The 23493-nt window shown below is 43.7% G+C and overlaps 1 protein-coding gene across 5 annotated transcripts in view; it reads right to left on the bottom strand.

The window, feature by feature from the left end:
* ARHGAP10 (Rho GTPase activating protein 10) overlaps positions 1-13342 on the bottom strand; it is a 331593-nt gene extending 318251 nt beyond the window's left edge. For all 5 annotated transcript variants that reach the window (XM_047091518.1, XM_047091519.1, XM_047091522.1 and 2 more), the window contains exon 1: positions 13048-13342. In XM_047091518.1, the coding sequence (XP_046947474.1) occupies positions 13048-13201 (154 nt within the window). In that variant the 5' untranslated portion in view covers positions 13202-13342. The remainder of the gene's footprint in view (positions 1-13047) is intronic.
* Between the last annotated feature and the right edge of the window lie 10151 nt (positions 13343-23493).

The raw sequence follows: 23493 nt of genomic DNA, 5'->3' as shown, positions 1-23493 counted from the left end.
GTCCCTTGTTTTGTTTGACCAATGAACTGGCTTAATGCAATGTCACCTGTATTGCTAGAACTGGTCCTCTTTGTAAGGCGACCTTGTCTCCTCTCTCCTACTTTGTCTGTGACTTGTGCGACCCTAGCCAAATTTTCCACCTTCTCCACTTCTTCCCCCCACAATCGTTACTGCTCTCAAATCTCCCCCTCAAGCTCTTCTACCCACCCTTTAACAGTTGTGTTCCCCAGGATTTGCCCAGCCACGCTGCCTTCTGCGTCTACATCTCTCTCCCAGCAGGTTTGCTATCCAGTTGCATGGTGTCATTTCCTACCTATATGCTGTGTCTCCAGAATCTTTACCTCTAGCTTTATTCCTTGTTCTTGAAATACATACTCAAAAAAGGAAGCAAAGTACTGAATGTGTCCACTGGATAGCTGAGAAGCACCTCAGCTTCAACATATCCAATCCAAAAAATGTATCCTCTCTCCATAAAACCTGTTCCTCTAGCTGGACTACCTCAGTGAATAGCACTCAACTGCCCAGGGCAGGAACTGAGGAATCCTTCTGGGTGCCTCCTTCCTCAACCCCCACATCCAATCACCCACCAAAACTTGCAGCCTCTGTATCCTGACCCCTCCTAAAGAATCAGCCTCATCTGCTACCAGAGTCTCTGGCCTAGGTGAGTGACCTCCCAACCTCCAGTTTCCCTTTCCTCAAAGGCATTCTCAAAACCTCTGCCTGAGAAACTGTTCTAAAATGCAATTCCTATGATGCCAAAGTCCTCTGCTCAAAACGTTTCCATCACTCCCTACTGTGTTACAAATGAAGCCTGAAGTCCTTACCCTCCTTCACCTGGCCCTTCTCACTCCTGCCCCTGTTGGCTCTGCAGCCCCATTGCTCTCACTGGGCAGGAGCTGTGGCCTCTCTCCCTGGCTACCAGAGCTGTCCCTCCAGCCCTATAGCACAAGATCTCTCCAGCCTCCAGGCCTCTGGCATGCATTTAACTGTGCTTGGAGAATCCTTCTTCCCTACCCTCAGCATGGAAAGCTCCTAGCTTTCTTTGTGGCCTCAGCTTAGAAGTTACTACTTTCTTGAAGTCTTTGACTCCCTAGATAGTCCTCTTAACTATGGCCATAGCATCCCAATCTTACTCAACAATATGAATGACAATGCTTAATTAATCCTCCATCTGCCCCACCGGAACTCTGACTTCTGCGTGGATACACAAGATCTCTGTTCACTGTTAAGCCTCTAGCAACTTGCCCACAATAGGTGGAGTTTAACGACTTGGGATGACACTTTGTCCCCGCTGTCATGAATGAAGTTATTATAGTGATAACTTTGTCCCTGTCATGAATGAAGTTATTATAGTGATAACTGTGAAAAGATTTTTAATTTTTTTTTCCTATGCTTAGCAAACACATACAGGGGTCACTATGAATCAGTTTTCAAAGTACTTTAGAAATAATTAACTACTTCCAGACACATTTAGGGAGAAAAACCACTATCCACATTTTACACAAGAGGAAATCAAGGCACAGAGGAGTTAAACAAATTGCCCAAGGTTACACAGTAAATCTGACAGCAAAGACCATGCTCTTCAATATTTTTGCTATGCTTCCTTTGACCTGCACTTCACAAAGAAAAACAAAACTATCTGTCACAGTGACAGAAGTACCATCTGCCAGATTCTGAAATAAAAGTAATGACAGGTCAATGACACTCCACTCCCTTGTACTTCTTTGGCTTTGTCCCCAACACTTTCAAGCAAAGAGCTTCAGTAATATGCTGGATTTCAACACATTATTACAGATGGTGTCTTCTCTTTAATAAATGAGAGGCCTATATTCAGCACTATACTTCAAAATATTGTTAACCTGAAAGAGGAAAAAACACGTGTTCACAGACTATTTCTACTATCTGTACTGGGTAAGCCACAACTGTGTCCAAGTTCAACCAAAGGAAGTCAGAATGGCGCTCTTTTGATGATGGGGACGATAATAGCACCTACCATAGGCCAGGCACAGTTCTGAGATCCTTTAAAATGTAACATTAGGATTAAATCATACCACCCAGTAGGCAGAGTTCTTACGATCTCCATTTTACTAACAATGAAACAGAAAGTCAGGCACTGAGGGTCTAAGCGATTTGCCCAAAGTCTAGCAGTCTACACTGCTGGTAAGTGGTGGAGCCAACTTTATAGTCAGAGATAAAAACACTCACCTTCTTAAAGAGTACTAAACATCCTGTGTTCAGACCTGAAGTGACATTACTCTGGCCAAATTGATTTCCTCCAGCCACACACCTCACCATGACTCGCTACCAGATGATGATGGAATGCATACCTTGACACCCAAGGGCAGACAGTGCCCGTGGGTGAACACGTCAACAAGGAAGGAGAAATCACACTCACCGTTGAAATATTAAGTAGCACAGGATTAACATCTTCCTCAGGAAACACAAGGAGGAAATTCTAGTTCAACCAGGGAGGCAGGCTTCCAGGGCAACAACACGGGTGTGATACCCGTGAAGCTTGAGACCTACATGTAAAGCGTCAGAGATTTGTGTGTGTGTGTGTAAAAGAGAAGGATGTCAAGCCTTCCTCATTACAAAAGCATCCCCTTGGCAAGTCTACAAATCATGTTCCTATATGAGGATAATCAAATACAGCAGGCTGTGGTTGCTGCTTGCTTTGTGTCCTGTCACAAAATACTAACCAATCCCTGCCTAAAAATCATGTTCATCTGACCTAACTAGACTGAAAGGTACCAGATTTCTTAATGCACATTGTGTTTATGAATATTAACATCATTTTTTTCTTCTGATACCAATACAAGAAATCTAACTTAATGAAGTGAAAAGACTTTAATTTTTGTTTGTTCTTGATTCAGACCAGCAACTGACACTTAAACTGGTTTGCTGTGATCATCCACACTAAGCTGATAATTTATCAAAAAAATTTTCACTAAGGGACTGCAAAATTCATGGGTACATTACTTTAATTTTTATTTATTTATTTTGAGAGAGAGAGAGAGCATATGTATGCAAGTGGGAAGAGGGGAGACAGGGAGAGAATCCCAAACAAGGCTCTTCACTGACAGTGCAGAGCCTGACGGGGGGCTTGAACTCATGAACTGTGAGATCATGATCTGAGCCGAAATCAAGAGTCAGATGTTTAACTAACTGAGCCACCCAGGTGCTTCTCATGGGAACATTATTTACAGATTGTTGTCAAAGCTACTGGTTTAAAGTTTTTAAAATTAATTACAATACTTTATCATTTCATACTACATAAATTCACTAATAAGTTGTGTAGCAATCAAAAAATGCATGAATATATGATACATCACAGAACATCTTATGTTTTTATAGAATATCTATAAAACATCAATTAACAAAGTCTTTTTAAATGCCACTTGTAGGAAAAAGAGGTTGAACTACATGAAATAGAGCTACTACATGTATCCACATGGATAAATCTCACTAATATGATAGGGGAGGGGGAGTTGCACATATAGTTTGAAAACCCTTATATAAAGTCTAAAAACATGCTATTATTTAGGAATTTGTACAGATATATTAAAGTGTCTGGGAATAATAAATGCTGGTTTGAGACAGTTGCTACCTCTTGGGGAGAAGGGATAGGTTGCTACTGGGGAGAGGCAGACAGGAACAATTTTTTCCCAACCTGCGAGGCTACTAACACAGAAATGTTTATTATGAGATTTTATATATATATACGTATATATATACACACACATATATATGCTCTTTACATATACATTCTTCATATACCTTTATGTAAATATATATAAATATATATGTGTGTAGCATAGTTTACATTTATTTATTTTGAGGGGGCCAGAGAGAGAGCGACAGAGAACTCAAGAACACAAGCAGGGGAGGGGCGGAGAGAGGGAAAGAGAGAATCCTAAACAGGCTCCACACAGTCAAAACAGAGACCAACGTGGGGCTCGAACTCACAAACCATAAGATCATGACCTGAGCCAAAATCAAAGGACGCTTAACCCACTGTGCCACCCAGGTGCCCCTCTATGATATATAGTTTTAATGAGCTAAGAACAGAGCTATTCCCATATGCTTCTCCACTAACATTTACAACCATTTATATCTTAATGAGAGAACATGTTACTTGAAAGACGATTTATACACAGTGTGCTTTCAATGAGTTAAGGACACAGCTATTCCTATATGCTTCTGCATATACATTTACAAAAACTTGCATCTTAATGAAACAAGTAGTGGAAAAATGCAATATCACACTTGTAGTTATTATGAGATTCTCTGTATCTTTTTATATTTCTAAATTATTTCATAATTTTGGCAAAGCAAAAAATACTAATGCCAAAATATGAGAACAAAATGAAAATTTACTCTACCAAAGGGTGGAAGGAAGGAATGGGACACAAAGGAAGAAGGAACTTGGCGGGGGGGGGGGGGGGGGGGGGGGGAGCACAGCAGAGATTAAGAGACAGAGACTGAGGGGAAGGAAATGATACTCTTTTAAGTAGAGATCTGAACCTAACTGATCCTAAATCAACAAATCTCTGAATGTCTATACTTCCTATACAAATAAGCAACCAGTTTTATTTACAATAATCATCCTACAGGGCCTTAAATTTTCTTTCAGTCATGGTCCTTGTACTGAGCTAATAAGAACTGTCTCCCAACTAGATCATGAAGTTTACACACATTCCAGATAACCAAGATTTATCATAATCACTTCCCCTAACACAAGACCGCAGTTACACCCCATTATGGAAACAGCTAATGATTGTGGTTAAGGGTTTTAGAGTCAAACAAAAGTGGGTTCACATTCCAGCTCCTCCACTGACAAATTATGTGATTTGAACAAGCTTTCACACTGTTCCTATTCACTGTGACATACAGTCAGCAATCACTTAGAGTACGATTTATGGTAACTTTGCAGATTACCCACCATTTTTATATCCTTCATAATTCTTGCCTCTCTTATGACCCAAAAAACAAACAAAACCATAAGGTAGTCAAGAGCTATTAGAGTCACAGACTCAAAACAGCTTCTTTGGGGATTTGAGGATTCTTTCATAGATGACAGGATGTACTCTTAGGTACATCCCTCTTAGAGATGTCTCTGGCTGCCTTTTCTCATCTGGAATTTCTCATTGTGAATTTCCCTTAGCAAATACAAGCACTGTCCATTAGTTGTCAAGGTTTCCTTCAGGTTAAACACTAACATTAATGTCCTTTAAAAATATCACTGTAATTTTTAAGTATCTGAAGGCTCCATGAGATGTTATCATCTCAGTACCTGGAACACAACTCTTTCTGTCACCTTCAACCCCCACCCCCCCCCCCATCAGTCCTCTGGACAGAGGCCTCCTGCTGACTGCTGGAGTCCCAGCTGCAGGTGGCTTGCTAGATTTACTGCAGCCTTACTGACACCTTCTACTTCACCTTCAAATGTTTGTGAACTGGAAATAAATTCTGGAGAATGTTTTCCCAAGATACCATTTAGCTTCGATTCATCAACTTACTTGCAAGACTTCAATATCCTGCACTACATTCAAACTTTAGAAGCCTTCCCAGAGTTTGTCAAATTTGTCTATCTTCTTGGTCACTGGTAATGAGGACATGAATGAATATACTCTTAGGGGTAATAAGCACTGAAAGGTTACCCAGTAGTCACTGGACCAGAACAGACGTTTCTCAGGCAAGAAAAGGCCCGAATATTAAAACATGTGCCTACAATTTAAAGAATGACATCATACGTGTTAACATTTTACATCTGAATGCTTATTCTTAATGCTTTACATGTATTAACTTATTTAATCCAACTAGCATGCCTATACGGGGGATAGCATTATAATCTACATTTTATGGGTGACAACACAGAGAAAAGCTAGGGGCACCTGGGTGGCTCTGTCAGTTGAGCTCATCTGACTCTTGGTTTTGGATCAGGTCATGATCCCATGGTTGTAGGATTGAGCCCTACATCAGGTTCCATACTGGGTGTGGAGCCTACTTAAGATTCTCTCCATCTCCCTCTCCCCAGCTCACATGTGCTCTCAAAAAATAAATAAGCCAAACAACTTGACTAGGTTCCACCATCAGTGAGTGGTTGAGGTAGGATATGGACCCAGACAGACCAGTACCCTCAACTTGCACTCTTAATCTTCTATGCTACACTGTGTCATCGGCTATTTTAAAAATTAAAACACAAAATGCCTGTTTTCTCCTCTTCCAAAAGTCAACAATGCTCCCTGGTCCCCTCCAAAAAAATAAGCAAAAAAAAAAAAAATGTGGTCAAAGGAACCCCAACAAATAGGAGGACAGGGAAAACGCAACGTGTCAGTAAGATACTGAGCACACCGGATGACTGACCCATAAAACATTCTAAATGAACACAGATGGCTAGTGGAGAGCTCTAAACAGAGACTATTCTAAATGGAGTCAAGGACCACCTGCAGAAAATAAGGTACTTGAAGCTTTTAAAGGCTGTCTAGGTCCATGTCCTAGCTCCAGTCGGACAGTATTTTTATAGAAAGTCTACATACATACTGGAGACCAGCCCACTGTAGTAAAACCCCAAGAGAGAGTTTAAGACTTACCCCAGGTGATGCCCTGATTTGTCGGGGGTCCGTGGTGATTTCTTTGAGGCAAAAAATACCTGAATCTTCTTTTACATTCAGGGAAAAATAATATTTGTAACTTATCAACGTTTTCTATAAATTTTTTTTTCAACGTTTTTTATTTATTTTTGGGACAGAGAGAGACAGAGCATGAACGGGGGAGGGGCAGAGAGAGAGGGAGACACAGAATCGGAAACAGGCTCCAGGCTCCGAGCCATCAGCCCAGAGCCTGACGCGGGGCTCGAACTCCCGGACCGCGAGATCGTGACCTGGCTGAAGTCGGACGCTTAACCGACTGCGCCACCCAGGCGCCCCTCAACGTTTTCAATAACATTTTATTTCTATTCTTCTCTAAATTCCACTCAATCCCAGGATCAGCATGAAATTTAGAATCACATTTCTCCATCAATATTGGGATGTGAAGTGGCAGAAAACACAATTCAAACTGGCTTAGGTCATTTAACAATATATCCAGAGCTGGGCTTTAGGCATAGAATAGTCTGTGGCTCCCACAGTGACATCAAAAACCCAGATGCAGTAAGCTGTCTGCTCCACACTCTTTACCTTGGCTCCACTCAGTCCTCCCAAGATGGTAGCAGCTCCAGGCCACACAACCAGATACCACAGAAGAGTAAAGAACCCTTTTGGTGAGTCTCCTCACACAAAAGGAAATCTTTTTCCCAGTCTCCAGCAGACTTCCTATCACGTCTCCATGACCAGAACTGAGAAACATCCTCATTCTGAAACCAGGTTACAAGCACAGAAAATAGGTTCACCATAACGGAGTTAAGAGTTCTGGGACCCTTAACCCTCAATGCATGTTTTTATCACTGCCCAGGTGATTCTAAAGGTCAGCTAGGATTGAAAAACACTGAGTTAGACTAATCCGCAGTGCCCTTAATCATCCTTCCCTGAGTCACCTGGGAAAAGGTAGAGACACCTGAACAAAATTCAAGCCAAAGAGAGAAAAGTAATGTTGGCTAGGCAAACAATAGAGTCTACCCAACACTTAAATGCACGTTTGCAAAACACTTTCACACCATTTTACTCAATCCTCAGGCTGGGCTTTCTGCAACAGTCCCGTTTTACAAATAAGGAAACTGAGGCTCAGGATTACGATGTGAAATTCTTTTAAGTCTTCCAAATTTCTATATGTTTCAATGCAATAGCAACTTGGGAAATTTCCCCCAAAAGGAATTATGGCATGAACTATCTGTCTGAAACATTAATGTAAAGAAAGCAAAAAAAGGGGCGCCTGGGTGGTTCAGTTGCCTAAGCATCCGACTTCAGCTCTGGTCACGATCTCACAGTCTGTGAGTTCAAGCCCCACGTAGGGCTCTGTGCTGACAACTCAGCAGATTCTGTGTCTCCCACTCTCTGCCCCTCCCCCACTCACAGGGGCGCCCACACACGTACGCTCTTTCCAAAATGAATGTCAAGAAAACTGTGATGTCCTGAAGTAAACAAAACAAAAAATCAAGTAAATATTAAAGCAAATATTAAAATATCAAGGCCAGGGCGCCTGGGTGGCGCAGTCGGTTAAGCGTCCGACTTCAGCCAGGTCACGATCTCGCGGTCCGGGAGTTCGAGCCCCGCGTCAGGCTCTGGGCTGATTGATGGCTCAGAGCCTGGAGCCTGTTTCCGATTCTGTGTCTCCCTCTCTCTCTGCCCCTCCCCCGTTCATGCTCTGTCTCTCTCTGTCCCAAAAATAAATAAACGTTGAAAAAAAAAATTAAAAAAAAAATAAATAAAATATCAAGGCCTAGGGGCGCCTGGGTGGCTCAGTTGGTTAAGCGCCTGACTTCAGCTCAGGTCACGATCTCGCAGTCCGTGAGTTTCAGCCCCGTGTCGGGCTCTGGGCTGATGGCTCAGGGCCTGAAGCCTGCTTCTGATTCTGTGTCTCCCTCTCTCTCTGCTCCTCCCCCATTCATGCTCTGTCTCTGTCTCAAAAATAAATAAAGGTTAAAAAAAAATTTTTTTTTTAATAAAAATAAAAAAATAAGGGGCGCCTGGGTGGCGCAGTCGGTTAAGCGTCCGACTTCAGCCAGGTCACGATCTCGCGGCCCGTGAGTTCGAGCCCCGCGTCGGGCTCTGGGCTGATGGCTCAGAGCCTGGAGCCTGTTTCCGATTCTGTGTCTCCCTCTCTCTCTGCCCCTCCCCTGTTCATGCTCTGTCTCTCTCTGTCCCCCCAAAAATAAATAAACGTTGAAAAAAAAAAATAAATAAAAAATAAAAAAAATAAAAAAATAAAATATCAAGGCCTAAAAAAAGTACTAAAACCAAGACTTGGAAGACTGAAATTCTAGTCCTGGCTGCCATCAGCACCCTTCTTCCAGGTCTGTGATAAGAGCAGGTTCACTCAGAGGGGCCCTACAGCTTAACTAACACACACCAAGAAAGCTAGACAATCTAACCTTACTAAACAGCATTTTATGTAACTATGTAAGTGCTTAATAACTGTAAGGACTATTTGTTTAAAAAATACATATTTTTCCTCCAAAACAGAACAAGTTCGCCCAACACTGTCTAATGTAAACTTTGTGAGAAAGCATATACAGCTCATTTCTATTTCTGGCAAATATGCTATACATTTGTATGAATCATAAGCATCTTAAACTACACAGATATCACGTGAAAGGCTTACAAGAGAAAAGACTGTATTAAGAGAGGACACTGGTTATTCTAGGAGAGGCGTGAAAAAGAAAAAGGACTAAAAAATCCATTTAAACAAAGACTCCATTGAATTGGGTGAATGATCTCCAAATGTACCACAGAAGTCAATGATCCCAGACTTCTCTCTGGAGCTCCCGCCTACCCCCACTGCTGTGTCCAAATCCGCCCTGCACACAGATGTCAAATTCTGTCTCGAAACCATCTCTTTCCCATTATGTCAGCCTTTTGCTGAACACCCTTCAGTGATTCTCCACAGGATAAAGTCCACATTCCTGACCTCACTTTTACGACCCTCCATAATCTGAAACTGACCTCTCCCTTTATCCCATTCCAAGCTGGTCTCCTCATGGCCCTCAAACACTGTGGCGGTCTAGTTTCTTTTCAGCTGTTTTCAATCTGACCAAGTTCTACAAGGTTTCATTCCTTACTTAAAACAATGAGTTCCCAAACTCCCAAGTCACATGTCTTCATTCTGACCTACAACAAACTCTTGTTTCTGGCAAAGTTAGAATACTTGCTTGTCACTGAATGTTTAACCTTTTAATATGTGTGTCTGTGTATCCTTTGTTTCTTCAAGAATTTAGCACAATGTGGGGGCACCTGGGTGGCTCAGTCAGTTAAGCGTCTGACTCTTGATCTCGGTTCAGGTCATGATCTCAAGGTTTAGTTTGTGAGCTCCAGCCTTGAGTCACTGACAGCACAGAGCCTACTTGGGATTCTCTCTGTTCCCTCTCCCTGCCACTCCCCTCCCCCCACTCACACACGAGCACCCTCTCTCACTCAAAACAAACTTAAACAAAATGGAATTTAGCACAATGCTACAGGTGTTCAAACATATTCCCTAGATTGAACTGAATTCAACTACAGGATGATAAACTCAAGGACAAGGGCCTTGGGCTTATTACCTCTTTGAATCTCAATCCCAATATTTAATGAATCATAGATGTTAAATATTTGCTTATTTGCCGCCATCACTGAACCCAGCAGTAAGCCTTCAAGTCCCACAGAGCCACCTCCAACTTCTTTAAATATTTATGGAATATTCAAACATCAAGACATCAGAACTACATAAATCCAACAAGTATCTAGTGCGCACAGGAGACATCTTACAGGGCAATTAAAAACAGAAATCACTTAAACTCACAATTCTGAAAATGCACCAAATGCTATTTTTGCACAACAAAGTGTAAAACATCCGAAAATTTAATCAGTCTGACCTAGTTGATTGTTATTCTTTCTGCAGCAACTCCCTCCACCTCATGTCCTCCCTTCACTTCTTGGCTCTCAGATGTTATAAAGGCTCAACTGGTTAGGCAAACAGCTGACCTACACTGCAATTTCCAAACACTGCAGGACCTTACCAATGCCTCTAAGAAGTAGGACAAAAGAAACTGAACACAAAAGAATTAAGTGACCTGAGCGGCTGTCATGTAGCCAGGCCCTCACAGTAAAGGTGAATTAAACTCAGGTGCCCTGACTTAAGTCCTATTGGTGCTTGTAGTCTTTGATGGGAACTAGAATTAAAATTTAAGGAGTGGGCTGGGCAAACACAGGGTCTTCCTAACTTGCCTAAAGCAAGTGAGCTAAAGCTGTGGTTTTTTGCTGTCTTCTGGGAAAGAATTTAAGTTAATCAGGGGCACCTGGGTGACTCAGTTGGTTAAGTGGCCAACTTCAGCTCAGGTCATGATCTTGTGGTATGTGATTTCAAGCCCCACATCGGGCTCTGTGCTGACAGGTTGGAGCCTGCTTCGTCGGATTCTGTGTCTCCCTCTCTCTGACCCTCCCCTGCTCCTACCTACCCTGTGTGTGTCTCTCTCTCCCAAAAGTAAACAAACATTTAAAAAAAAAGAATTTAAGTTAATCAAACACAATGAGGAAAAATATATACTTTCTGGGGGCTCTTAATCACGATTATAAATTATGTTTCTTATGGTAAAGTACAAGAATCAAAAGGAGTAAGACACCAGTTCACAGAAAGTCTACATTCTGGGGAGGAAGGCTGACAGCTGGCCCCCCAGATGTACCAGCTGCTGCTGGGACACCAGGCATGTGTCCTGTTGGCAGAAGAGGGAACATGCAGTCACATAAATAGCTTTCTACCAGTGGCCAAACTGGCTTTGCCATCTGCCTCTCCCCATACCAAAGCCTCCCCCCTCATCTTCCCAGCTCCAGAGGGAGCTGCTAAGGCCAGTAAGAGAGGAGAACGTACACTCCCCTGGCCACTGACCCAAGCCACAGAAAGGAGTCCTCTCCCTCACGTTCATTCACACATACACGTACACCCTGCCCTCTCCTCCCTCCTTCCTACATACTTACAGACTCTCCCTACTTCCCACCCAACACACATACCTAATCCCAAGGCACTGGACAAAAATCATCCAAATAAGCCCACACATCCCAAAGTGATGCCCAAGCTTCATTTTGCAACACGAACAAGGTCAGAGAACCAAAAGGAACCCTGGACATCATCCAGAGAAGTTGACTGACCTGCTCCCAAAATTACAGGGGTGGCTCACTAAATTCTTCCTATTAAAACTTAGTTCAACTCATTCGTTAAATGAATATTCACTGTTCCAGGCACTGCGCTGGGTTCTTGAGACAGTTTGTTCAGTAGGTTTTAATCTTTCTTAATGCAAAATTGGGCGGGGGGGGGGGGGGGAGGTGGTAGGGAAGAGGGTGATATAGGGTATTTTTCCCCAGAGTTGATATCTACAAACAAGTGTACAAGTGACTAATTCCCAAAACTGGGAATTGCCGAATTGAGAAACTAGAGAAAAGATAAAGACCCCAGCAACACAGGCTTGTAGAAGCTGGATACTGCCCTGTCCCCTGCCTGCTATCTTAAGAGGGCACTCAGCAGCATCCTCAGAAGGGCTATGGGCTACAGGTGTGGTCAGGCCACCCAGCTCCTCACTGGAGCTAATGTCGCCCCATATCCAACAGCATCACCAACTCGGTGTTTCAGCATGAATTTTAGCCTTTCTCCCTCCTAGAAAGAATCTCCTCAGATAATAGATATACCTACAGAGATCTATTTCTCCAGTGGCCATTTCGTAGTTTAGGAAAAAAAAAAAAGAAAAAACAGAGAAGAACCAGGGAGGTTGGCATGAAGCCTGACCAGGGTGAAATTCCCTATTTGCAGGCACTGCTGGTTCCAGCCAAAGGGTAGGCTGTCTGCTCCCCCTTACAAGCCGCAATCTTTGAACCCTCGCCGGCGCAGGAGGTCAAGAATGTGCGGAAAGCAGCACAAGTCCAGGTGGACTTTCTGGTTTGGCACAGGGAAGGACTCGGGACGAGACGGTCAGAAACGATCAGAAAATACCACGGTAAGAGTGTCGTTTCAGGGACTTTTGAAAAATTCAACGCCCAGCAGGTTTTCAAAGAATCCCCAGAAAGTCCTCTGGAGAGGTCACGAGACAAAGCGAGTGAAACTGATGTTTCTGTTTCAGGAAAGACCGGGCAGCTTTTAGGGTGCAATCCAACCTGACCTCGGGCGGGCCGGGCAGGGAACGCAGGCACCAAGGGGTGCCGGGCTGCCGGCGGCGCGCTCCCACGCACGACTCCCGGCTCTGGCCGCTGCCGAGGGCGAGGGGCGGGAAAGGGGACTCGCCGCCGGCTGCCTGCGGAGCCGGGCAGGAGGGAGCCCGGGGCCTCCCGGCTCCACCGGCGGCTGAGTTGGGGCGCGCGACTGCCCTTCGCGCTCCCGCAGAGGCTCCTGCCGGCCGCGCCGCAGCTCGCCCGCGCCCAGGTCGCCGCTTACTTTTGGTCGCTGCGATGAGGTTCTTCCCGTCCTTGATGAGCTCCTTTATGAACTTGTTGGTCCTCTCCAGCTCCGCTTCGTGGGCTCGGATCCTCTCCCTGAACCACGGGCTGTCGAGGTAGCAGTCGCTGAACTCCAGGGGCTGCAGCCCCATGACTGCTGCGGTCCGCCACCCGTCCGCAGCGCCCTGCGGAGATCCGCGTCGGGCTTCGGGGCAGCGGCCAGGAAGTCCCGGAGAGGCGCGCGGCGAGCGCGGCGCGGACGTGTCCCTCGGAGCGGAGCCTGGCGGCCGAAGCGAGCGAGAACCGCGGCGCCCCAATCCCGGCAGCCCCCGCCGATGCCCGGGCGCCCGCGGCCCCGCCCCGCCCCGCAGACCCTCCCCGAGGCGCCAGCCGCCCCGCCCCGCCCCGCCCCGGGCGCCCGCCTCCGCTCGCCCCTTCTTTATCCGCCTTCCTTCTTCCTCCCTTCCCTTCCCTTCTCTTCCTTTTTCCCCGGCGGCCTCTTCCTTCTCTTCCCCACGCGCAGTTGCCCCTCCTCTTCCTTCCGAGCCTCCTCCGATCTAGAATTTCGTCCCGCGCTTCTCCTCCACCCCCGGGGCGCGTGCCCATCCCTTTTTTCGGCTCCCCCACTTGGGATGACTTCCCGCGGGCTCCCGGATGCAGAGAACTCGACCAGGGCAAGGAAGGGGAGACTTAGTTGCAGTCTATAATCCCCGCTCTGCCAGCGACTGCACGCAGAGGTCTGGCCTGCTAGGGGAAACGATGGACTCCTTGATCTCACTTATCCTGGGAGCGACCCTGAGCTGTGAAAGTTTCTCGCACGCAGGGCTCGCTTTTCCTTATTCCCGTTCCCCATCTGCAGTAAAAATGCGTGCTGAATCTCCGCTTTAATTGAAAGCTTTACATGAGCAGGAAGAGTTTGGGGGCCGAGAGCTCCTATTACACCCTGCTGCGTATCCACACTGAACCACTTGGAGGGAGGGAGAGGGGTGGCTAAACCACTGAAAAGTTGTCTCTGTTGTATTCAGCAGATTAAATTTGCTTGGGTAGGTGGAGATGATCTTTATTGTTCTAAAAATAACCGACGAAAACAAATGCCAGGTTTCACGAGGTGCGGGGGTGACGATCAAATGAGAATTTGTGTCAGCACACATGGAAAAGTATTTTGTGTTCTCTGGCAGAACTCGGATGTGTCTCCCAAAAAGTTAAGATATTTTAAGTTCCTGAAATGTATTTCCAAAAGAAATAAATTGTTCATTACTGTAGCTTTTTATAATGGCAACTTACAATTTATTAAGCAATTATTATGTGCCAGGCTGACACCAGGAACTCTGCGCACATTTTTTACAAGCTCACAACACATGTTTACATATATAGGTTTACTAAAGATGTTGCTATCCACAAAGAAACTTCAAAGCGATTCTCTAAAACTTTCAGACTCAGCTCTAGGTAATTAAGAATCTGTTTGGACAGCATGTTGTAGGAGCCTAACCCTCAGAAAGAAGTTAAATAAGCCTCCTACTCAATGAGCTCTTTTGTTACAAAATAGCACCTCCAGCGTGGGGCTAACCCTCAGAAAAACAGATAAACATTATTACTTTAATGTCCATCCTCCAGAGAGTTCCAAATGTTTTACAAATAATGTTTAGGCATTGAAAGCTTCAGTTCCTACTAAAATCAGCAGGGGGCTGGATTCTTCAGAGAAGAGAATAAAAGAGGCAAATAGAAGGGGAAAGAGGCAAGAATAAAAGGGATGTAAACAAACAGTGAGGACCTGGCAAAACAAGACAAATTGACAGGCACTCAATCCTCTAGGCCATGGGGTGCCTGGGTGGCTCCCTTAAGCATCCGAATCTTGATTTCAGCTCAGGTTATGATCTCACAGTTCGTGAGTTTGAGCTGTGGAGCCTGCTTGGGATTCTCTTTCTGCCCCTTCCTGGCTTGCATTCTCTCTCACTCTCAAAACAAATAAAAATAAATATATATTTTTTAATTCCTCTGGGCAAAACCCTAAACCTATCCTCATAAAGAGGGGCTGCTGATATTCCTCAATGCATTAAACATAAATTTAACATGTGAGCCAGCAATTGCACTCCCTAGGTATGTACCCAAAAGAAATGAAAGCATGTTTGCACAAATAAATACTTGTTCATAGTAGCATTGTTCATAATAACCAAAAAGTGGAATCAGCGCTAATGTCCATCAACTGATGAATGGGTTGATAAACACAATGTGTGTATCCATACAGTGGAATATTAATCTACTAATGGAATATTAATAGAGAAAGATTAAGGACTGATGCATGCTACAACACAATGAACCTTCAAAACATAATGCTAAGTGGAAGAAGCCAGTCACAAAAAGCCACATATATTATTCAACTCATGTGAAATGTCCAGAACAGGGAAATCCATAAGAGACAGAAAGTAGATTAGTTATTGCCAGAGGCTGGATGGTGGGGTGGGGGTAGAATAAGGGTTTCCTTTGGGGATGATGAAAATAATTTAAACTTAGATTTTGGTAATGATTGTACAACTCTGTAACTCTACTAAAAATCATTAAATTGTATACTTTAAATGGGTGAAGTTTTTTTGGTATGTGAAATACCTCAACTGTAAAGTTTAAAAAGGAGGGTGGGGTGGGGGCTGCTCCAGGAGTGCCTCTTCTTCCTTACCACTTTCTACTTCCAGCCACAAAAACTCTGGTTCAATGTGGCCAGATATTTAGACATTTTGGAACAAAACAATTATACAATTATACAATTGTTTAAAACAATTATACAACATCATGAAAATACTGTTACTTGTGTCTTTACACATACACACACACATACACACACATACACACACACACTCCCCAAAACAATTTAAACAGCAGGTGAATATAAATCTTAATTCAACATTAAAAAAAATTTTTTTATTTAAAAAAGGGGGCGCCTGGGTGGCTCAGTTGGTGAAGTGTCCGACTTCGGGTCAGGTCATGATCTCATGGTTCATGGGTTCGAGCCCCACGCCAGGCTCTGTGCAGACAGCTCAGAGCCTGGAGCCTGTTTCAGATCCTGTGTCTCCCTCTCTCTCTGCCCCTCTCCCACTCACACACTCTGTCTCTCCCTCAGGAATAAATAAATGTTAAAAAAAATTTTTTTTAAATCTTAATTCAATACTAAATAGCTCTACCAATGATCACCAAGAGTGGAAGGCCCTAATTAGTTTTATTCAGTTACACCTTGTACCTGGCCTGGTAGAAATGATCAGTAACTGTGGAATGAATGAGAAGTATGGCCAAGTAAGGGAAACCCTTATGGTACAATGGTACCATTTCTCCTAAAGAAATTTAGGAGCTCCAGGGCACCTGGGTGGCTTAGTCAAGCGTCCAACTTTGGCTAAGGTCATGATCTCGAGGTCTGTGAGTTCAGGCCCCATGTCAGGCTCTGTGCTGACAGCTCAGAGCCTGGAGGTCGCTTCAGATTCTGTGTCTCCCTCTCTCTCTGCCCCTCCCCCGCCTCAAAAATAAAAATAAACGTTAAAAAAAAAAAAAAGAAATTTAGGAGTTCCTAGTCAGCTTCCCTACTTCGTAGTTGTACCAGCTTGGCAAAGGAAAATCTCTAAATCTCAGGCTTACCATCCATGGCATGGAGACAATGATGCTGCAAGTGCAAGTTGGTTGAGAAAACTTAATAAAATTTTTGTTAATAGTAATTTTTGTTTTTGTAAAGCACCTGCTGAAAGCAAGAATGCTGATGGTCAGGAGGAGGCAGAGATGAAGATTACATTCCACCAGTAAGTGAAAAATGGGGGGAAGGGGGCAGGGAAACCTGTCCTCCTAAAATCATAGCATTAAACCATGTAAGACAGAATTCAAGGAAAGTGATCACAAAAGCAGATGCTCCAGAGTTCCTAGGCCCCATTTTTGTTCATTAATCAATTCATTCTTCCCACAAATATCTGTGAAGTTTCTATATGTATTACGAACCATACTAGGTGTTGGTGATACAGCAGAATACAAAACAGTGTCTATCCTCACTGTGCTTTTGTTCTCTAGAGGGAAATTGGCATGGTACCAAACAACAGCAACAACACAACAAAACAAAACCCAAAACCACACACAAATACATATCTAATTTAAAATTAAAGTGCCATACAGTTAGAGTAAAGGATGTGTGAGAGATTCTAATTGAGAGCCTGATATAAATCGGGAGTAAGGTCAGGAAGACAATGACTTCTGGTCATTTAATCAGTGACCAGAAGAATCAGTAGGAGTTAACCATTAAACAGGGGGCTTTGAGAACAGAGTAGTCCAGGCAGAGAACCAGCCTCTGCTAGCCTTTGGAATGAGAAAGAGTCGTACATTCAAGAGACTAAAAGAGGTTAGGCAGCTGAAGCATAGTCGTTGAGAGATACTGGCTCAGGCCAACACAGGTGGTGGAGGATAGGCAGGGGCCACACCACACAGAGCCTCATAGGCCATATGAGGATTTTGGATTGTACCATAATGCTATTGGGAGCCTTTGAAGAGTTTTCAGCATGATGATAATGTGATCTGGTTTGTGTTTTCTCTATAGCTCCTGTGTGGAGTCCAGAGGGAAGGCTTTTGGAGTTATCTGGGCAAGAAATGGCATAGCTTCACCCTCTAATTAACAGTGCAGAAATAAGGAGGGTGTCAAAGATGACCCCCAGGCTCCTGTCATGATAGGTTAGATGGGTGGAGATGAACTTTACTGAACATTTCACTGAAAGGAAAACAGGGGATAAGAAGTTGATGTGTTGACTGGGATGGGCAAGATCAATTGCAGCTTCAGACTCATTAAGCTCTAAGTGCCTAGGAGACATTCAACTCTGTGTGTCAGGTAAGCATTTTTAGGCTTTGCTCAGTGCCTGGATTAGATAAGGATTTGAAACAATGCAAATTGGTCAGGTTCTAGTCTAGATAAAATAGAGGTTAATACAGATGAAACCTTCCCTTTATGTAGGTTCCTCTACAAACCATGTTGTCTTTCCCTGATGAGTAACAAAGTTGCCACCTATAAAGTTCAAATAAGGGTTCTACTCTATTCTTTGGATATGTTTCAGGGTGAGTCAGTTAAAATTAGGTCCAGACACATTATAACAGAAAATCCAAAATAACAGTAGTTTAGACCACAAGGAATTTATTTCTCTCTCATGTAAAAGAAGTCCAGAAGTAAATAGCCTAACGTGATTCCAGGGTCCCCAGGGAAGCATTGGGTTCCAATCCGTTTCACTTCATAACACAAGGTGGCTCCTACAGCTCCCTCTGTGAAGGAAGGGAAAGGATAAGAGTGCCTTCCCCCAAACTGAGTCAGCACTGTTTTCAGCCTTCCTGCAGGTCTTAGACATTTTTGTTTTTTGTATCATTAGCCAGAACCTAGTCACATGGCCACGCTTCGCTGCAAGAGAAAAATATGGTCTTTTAAAAAATGTTTATTTATTTTTGAAGGTGTGGGGTAGGGGCAGAGAGAGAGGGAGACGGAGTATCCAAAGGGAGCTCTGTGCTGAAAGCAGAGAGCCTGATGTGGGGCTCGAACTCACAAGCCATGAGGTTTTTACCTGAGCCGAAGACGGAGGCTTAACCAACTGAGCCACCAGGCACTCCAAAAACACGTGCTGAAAGAAACCGTATTTTCTTACAAAGAGAAAAAGGACAATAGATTTTGAGCAGGAACCTAGCAGTCTCTGCTGCAGGCTGACACCTATATGAGTGAGGTACATAAATTATTGCTATGGCGAAACATAAATGATATAATGAGAGGAAATATAAGATAAATCTTTGGGTGTCTTCCAAACTGTATTAGGCTGTTTTCTCTCACAAGTATGGGGGGAGGTGCCAAAATAGTATAAACAAGAAATTATTGGACCATATCACTAAAATCCTCCCTGAAGAGCGGGGACAGGCTTCTGTAGATTTATCACCACTCCAGCTCATTTGTCTGTGATTTTCTCAGCTCTGCCCCAGCTGAGTATTGACTTCAGCCCTTTGGAAGTTTCCTTTGTGAGAATCAAATGGCTTCACCGTTTCCAGATTTACCTAAAAACAATGCCACTTTCTACACTGGAAAGATGCCCCCCTATCACAACTACTTCAATCTGGGCATCAAGCCTGTTTAGAGGACTGCCATGCCCTATCTCAGTTAAAACTGGTCATTGAGGCAGAGGTGGGGGTAGTGCCAAATAGCTTGGGCCACCCAAGTGGAGCCACTCTTTGTGCTGGGGGTGACCAACGCAGGTGGCCAGCATCTAGTCCATCAGGGGCTGGAATGAAAAAGGCAGAGGGAGGTGAATTCTCTCTCTCTCTCTCTCTCTCTCTCTCTCTCTGAGTTGGGACGTCCATCTTCTCCTACCGTCAGACATTGGTGCTCCTGGGTCTCTCCCCTTCAGACTCAGACTGGGACTTACACCACTGGCTTTCTGGTTCTTCAGCTTGCAAATGCCAGATCATAGGACTTCTTGGGAGTGCATATAGAGACGCTTTGAGCTCAAGGTGGGTTGAGCCACTAAGATTCGAGGATGCTACACAACAGGTTTGTCAACTAGTAATCTATAAAATATAATGGTGATGGTTGAACAACAATGTGATTATACTTAATCCTGCTAAACTGTATGCTTAAAATGGCTAAAATGGTAGCTTTTATGTTATATGTATTTACCACAATAAAAATAATATATCTATTTATACACAGTAAACATGTTTTTATACATCCCATTGGTTGGTTCTGTTTCTATGGGAAGCTCTAATACACTCTGTGTCTTCCAGGAGTGCAGTGGGTACATGTATGTGCTGTGGAGAAACTATTACTCATGCCTCCAATGTTTACGAAGCACTCACTATATACCAGGGAGGACCCTAGAACTAGGAAGACAGTAGTGAACAAAACAAGCACTTTTGTGCAAGTGAACATTTTGTGCCTTCATGAATTAATAGTCTCCAGTCAGAGAGAAAGAATATATCGAATAATTACAAATATAAATATTAAATGAAATCACTGATAAGTGCTAGGAAAGAACTGTACATGATGCTATATGTAGTAGGAATATGGCCTTTTCTGAGATGTTAGTGAGGAATTAACAACTGAGCCCAGATCTGAAGGATGAGGAGTTCAATGGGTTCAGGTAACATGGATATGATCTAAAGTGGGAAAAAACATGCCCAGTGAAAGCTTTGTCAAAGAGCTAGTTCAAGAAACTGAAAAAGGCCATGTGGCTGGAGCACTATGGGAAGGGATACAGTCCTTGAAGAGGGAGCGAGTGCCCATCCATCTGCATCTGCACCAGGCTTAGCTTCTTTCCCCCAGAACATTGAGCATGGGTTTAGAACCCCTCCAGGCTTTCCTGATTGTTTTTAGAGGATGCTCACCTTTTCCAGCACTTTGAGACAAAACTTGGAAGAAATTGGGACCCCAAGAAAATACTAGAGCTATTCCACTTACCTAATGTTATTCAGCAAATATTGAGTACCTGGAAAGAGCAAGGCACTGTGGAAACTTCTGCAAGGAATGCCAAGGTGAGACAGTTCCTAATCTCGAGGCATCTACAGTCTGGTGTACTCCAGCCATGGGGAATAAGCGAGAGAGGGACAATGATAACACAAAGCACATTGCTGCTTAATCCAGCCAGCCTGGCAGCCTGGCTAAGAAGCAGACATTCCCAGTGAACTGGGGTAGGGAAATGGGGAATGGGTGTGACAGGGAAGGAAGGCGGGATTTTCCAATTCTCTCACATTTGAATGAAAATCCTCTGAAGAAATCTAGGACTCTTCTCAAGTTTGGAGTTAGAAGAACCTGGCTCATGAAGATGTGGGTCAAGTGGAGCGCCCTGTCATAGTGAAATGACTCCTTTTCCTGCCCCCAGGTTTGGAGAGACTTTGCATGGAGAAGAGGGGGCTGGGTATATCATATTATATATGCTGACTTATATCAGTAGGCACTCCCCACTGCCCACAGATCCCTAAGGCAAACGCTGCCCTCTTTTCTGTAGTATGTGAATCAATTGACCAAAGCAGAGACCTTGCACTTCATTTTATCCAGAGAGCAATATATATAAAAAATGTCAGAAGGAAAGAGGAGAGCTCTAAACAGTATGCTTTTCCCAGCACCACAAATGACCCTGATATGACCCAGAGAGAGGTTTCCACAGGGTGACCTTCAAATGGGCAATTATCCAGTTCTAGATAGGCCAATCTAGAAGGCACTGGAAAGCCAATCTAGAATGATTAGAGGCATACCCTCAGAGTTCATTGGCACTTCAGTAAAATAGAAAATGAAAAAAGTTTAAATACTCTTATCTTTTGACCCAATATTTCCAGACCTAATAATTTGCCCTAAATATATATATATATTATATATTTATAAATATATGTATATATTTTAATGTATATGCTTAGGGCTATTTATTGCAGGGAGGAAAGAAGGGCAAAAAAGGAAGCAATCTAACAATTGGAAAATAGTAAAATAAATCAGCACATACCAACTCAACATATTCATAAGTACTCAGGCTTTGACGCCATTAAAATAATCACTCTTGGGGGTGCCTAGGTGGCTCAGTTGGTTAACGCACCCAGCTCTTGATTTTGGCTCAGGTCATGATCTCACAGTTTGTGGGTTCAAGTCCCACATCTGGCTCTGTGCTGATGGTGCAGAGCCTGCTTGGGATTCTCTGTCTCCCTCTCTCTTTACCCTTCCCCCACTTGCACTCTGTCTCTCTCTCTCTCTTTCTCCCTCAAATAAACTTTTTTTTTTTAATATGATCACTTTTTTTTTTGCTGTAGTGGTAGATACTGGGATCTTTGGATGCTGAGCCTTTATTCTCACTTGCCAAAAGCACCCTGACTTTCACCTGAGTAATTATTTTCCCACATAGCACATAGTCTTGGTAAAATTCATGGGCCTAGCTCATACTAGGGAATCCAAAGAGATCCCTGGAGGCTCCTGCTAATCCTTCCTCTTAAGCCTGCCATTGCCAAGGGCAGGGTACATGCCCTAAACTCAGCCAACCAGACTCTTTTTCCCAGGACTTTGAAGCATAGTAAAAAACTGACAGAAAAAACAAAGTTCATCTGTTCCAGCCACGACTGTCAAGAGACCTGCTGCCTGGCAGTCTACCCAGCTACTCATTCCAAGGCTGGTTTTCAAGTTTCCTTTAGCATCCCACATACTTCAAATGAAATGCGTTTTTGCTTAAGTTGCCAGAATCAGGGTTTTCCCCCTTGCACTCAAAGATTAATTAATACCTAGACTGATTAAATAATACTAGACCCAGTGCCTGCTAGATTGGCCTATCTAGAACTGGATAATTGGCAGTGGACCTTCATGGAAATTGTGGGGCATATTTGTAATTAGTTATTTGGTGAAGATAAAACAAAAAACAGTAACACCCTCCTCCTTTATGTTCTGAGAGAAAATCTAGCAGCCCATGGCACACACTGGACAAACAAGCCATTAGGTTATCAACTTTGATCACTTAGCTCTAAGTCACATGACCTTAAGTCCTCTCTGATGGTTTTATGTGCCAACTTGACTGGGCTAAGGGATGCCCAGAAAGCTGGTTAAACATTATTTCAGGATGTGTTCATGAGGGTGTTGGAAGAGATTAGTATTTGATTCAGTAGACTGAGTGAATAGATCTACCCTCACCAACATGAGCAGGCATCATCCAATCCAATTCATGGAGAGCCCAATTACAACAAAAAGGCAAAAGAGGGGCAAATTCCCTGTCTCTCTTCTTCAATTGAGACATCCATCTTTTCCTGCCCTCAGGTGTTGGACATCAGCCACTGGGGCTTCTGATTCTTGGGGCTTCAAACTCCAGGGCTTACACCAACAGCCCTCACCCTGGTTCTCAGACTGAATTACACACCACCAGTTTTCCTGATTCACCAGCTTGTAGATGACAGACGGGGGACTTCTGAGTCCCCATAACCACACAAGCCAATTTCTACAATAAATCTCCTCATCTATATCTGTACATATTTTGTACATATTCTGTTGGTTCCGTTCCTCTGTGGAACCCTGACTATTATATCCCCCTTTGACTGTAACTGGCCTGCTTTACACCTTTGGAATCCCCTCCCTTTTACAATTTTCCCCTGAATGTGTCTTTTTTTTTTTTTTTTTTTACTTTTTTTTCTTGAGAGAAAGCAAGAGAGAGAAAGGGAGAGAGAGAGAGAGAGAATGCATGTGAGCAGGGGAGGGGCAGAGGGAGAGGGAGAGAGAGAATCTCAAGCAGGCTCCACGTAAAGCTCCATGCGGCACTCCATCTCACAACTGTGAGATCATGACCTGAGCTGAAATCAAGAGTCAGATGCTCAACTTACCGAGCCACCCCACTGCCCCAAATGTGTCATTTTTAAATGGAGTTTTACTATAAATAATTGCATTGAAAAGATTTAAAAAAAAAAAAAAAACTAAGCCAAGATGGATTCCTGGACCTCTACCCTG

The sequence above is a fragment of the Lynx rufus genome, unplaced genomic scaffold (assembly GCF_022079265.1).
Source record: "Lynx rufus isolate CCGP_SWC_20201006 ecotype Redwood Valley unplaced genomic scaffold, mLynRuf1.p SCAF_3, whole genome shotgun sequence".
Lineage (NCBI taxonomy): Eukaryota > Metazoa > Chordata > Mammalia > Carnivora > Felidae > Lynx > Lynx rufus.
The sequence above is the reverse complement of the archived record's forward strand: the minus strand, read 5'-3'. Positions and strand labels throughout refer to the sequence as shown.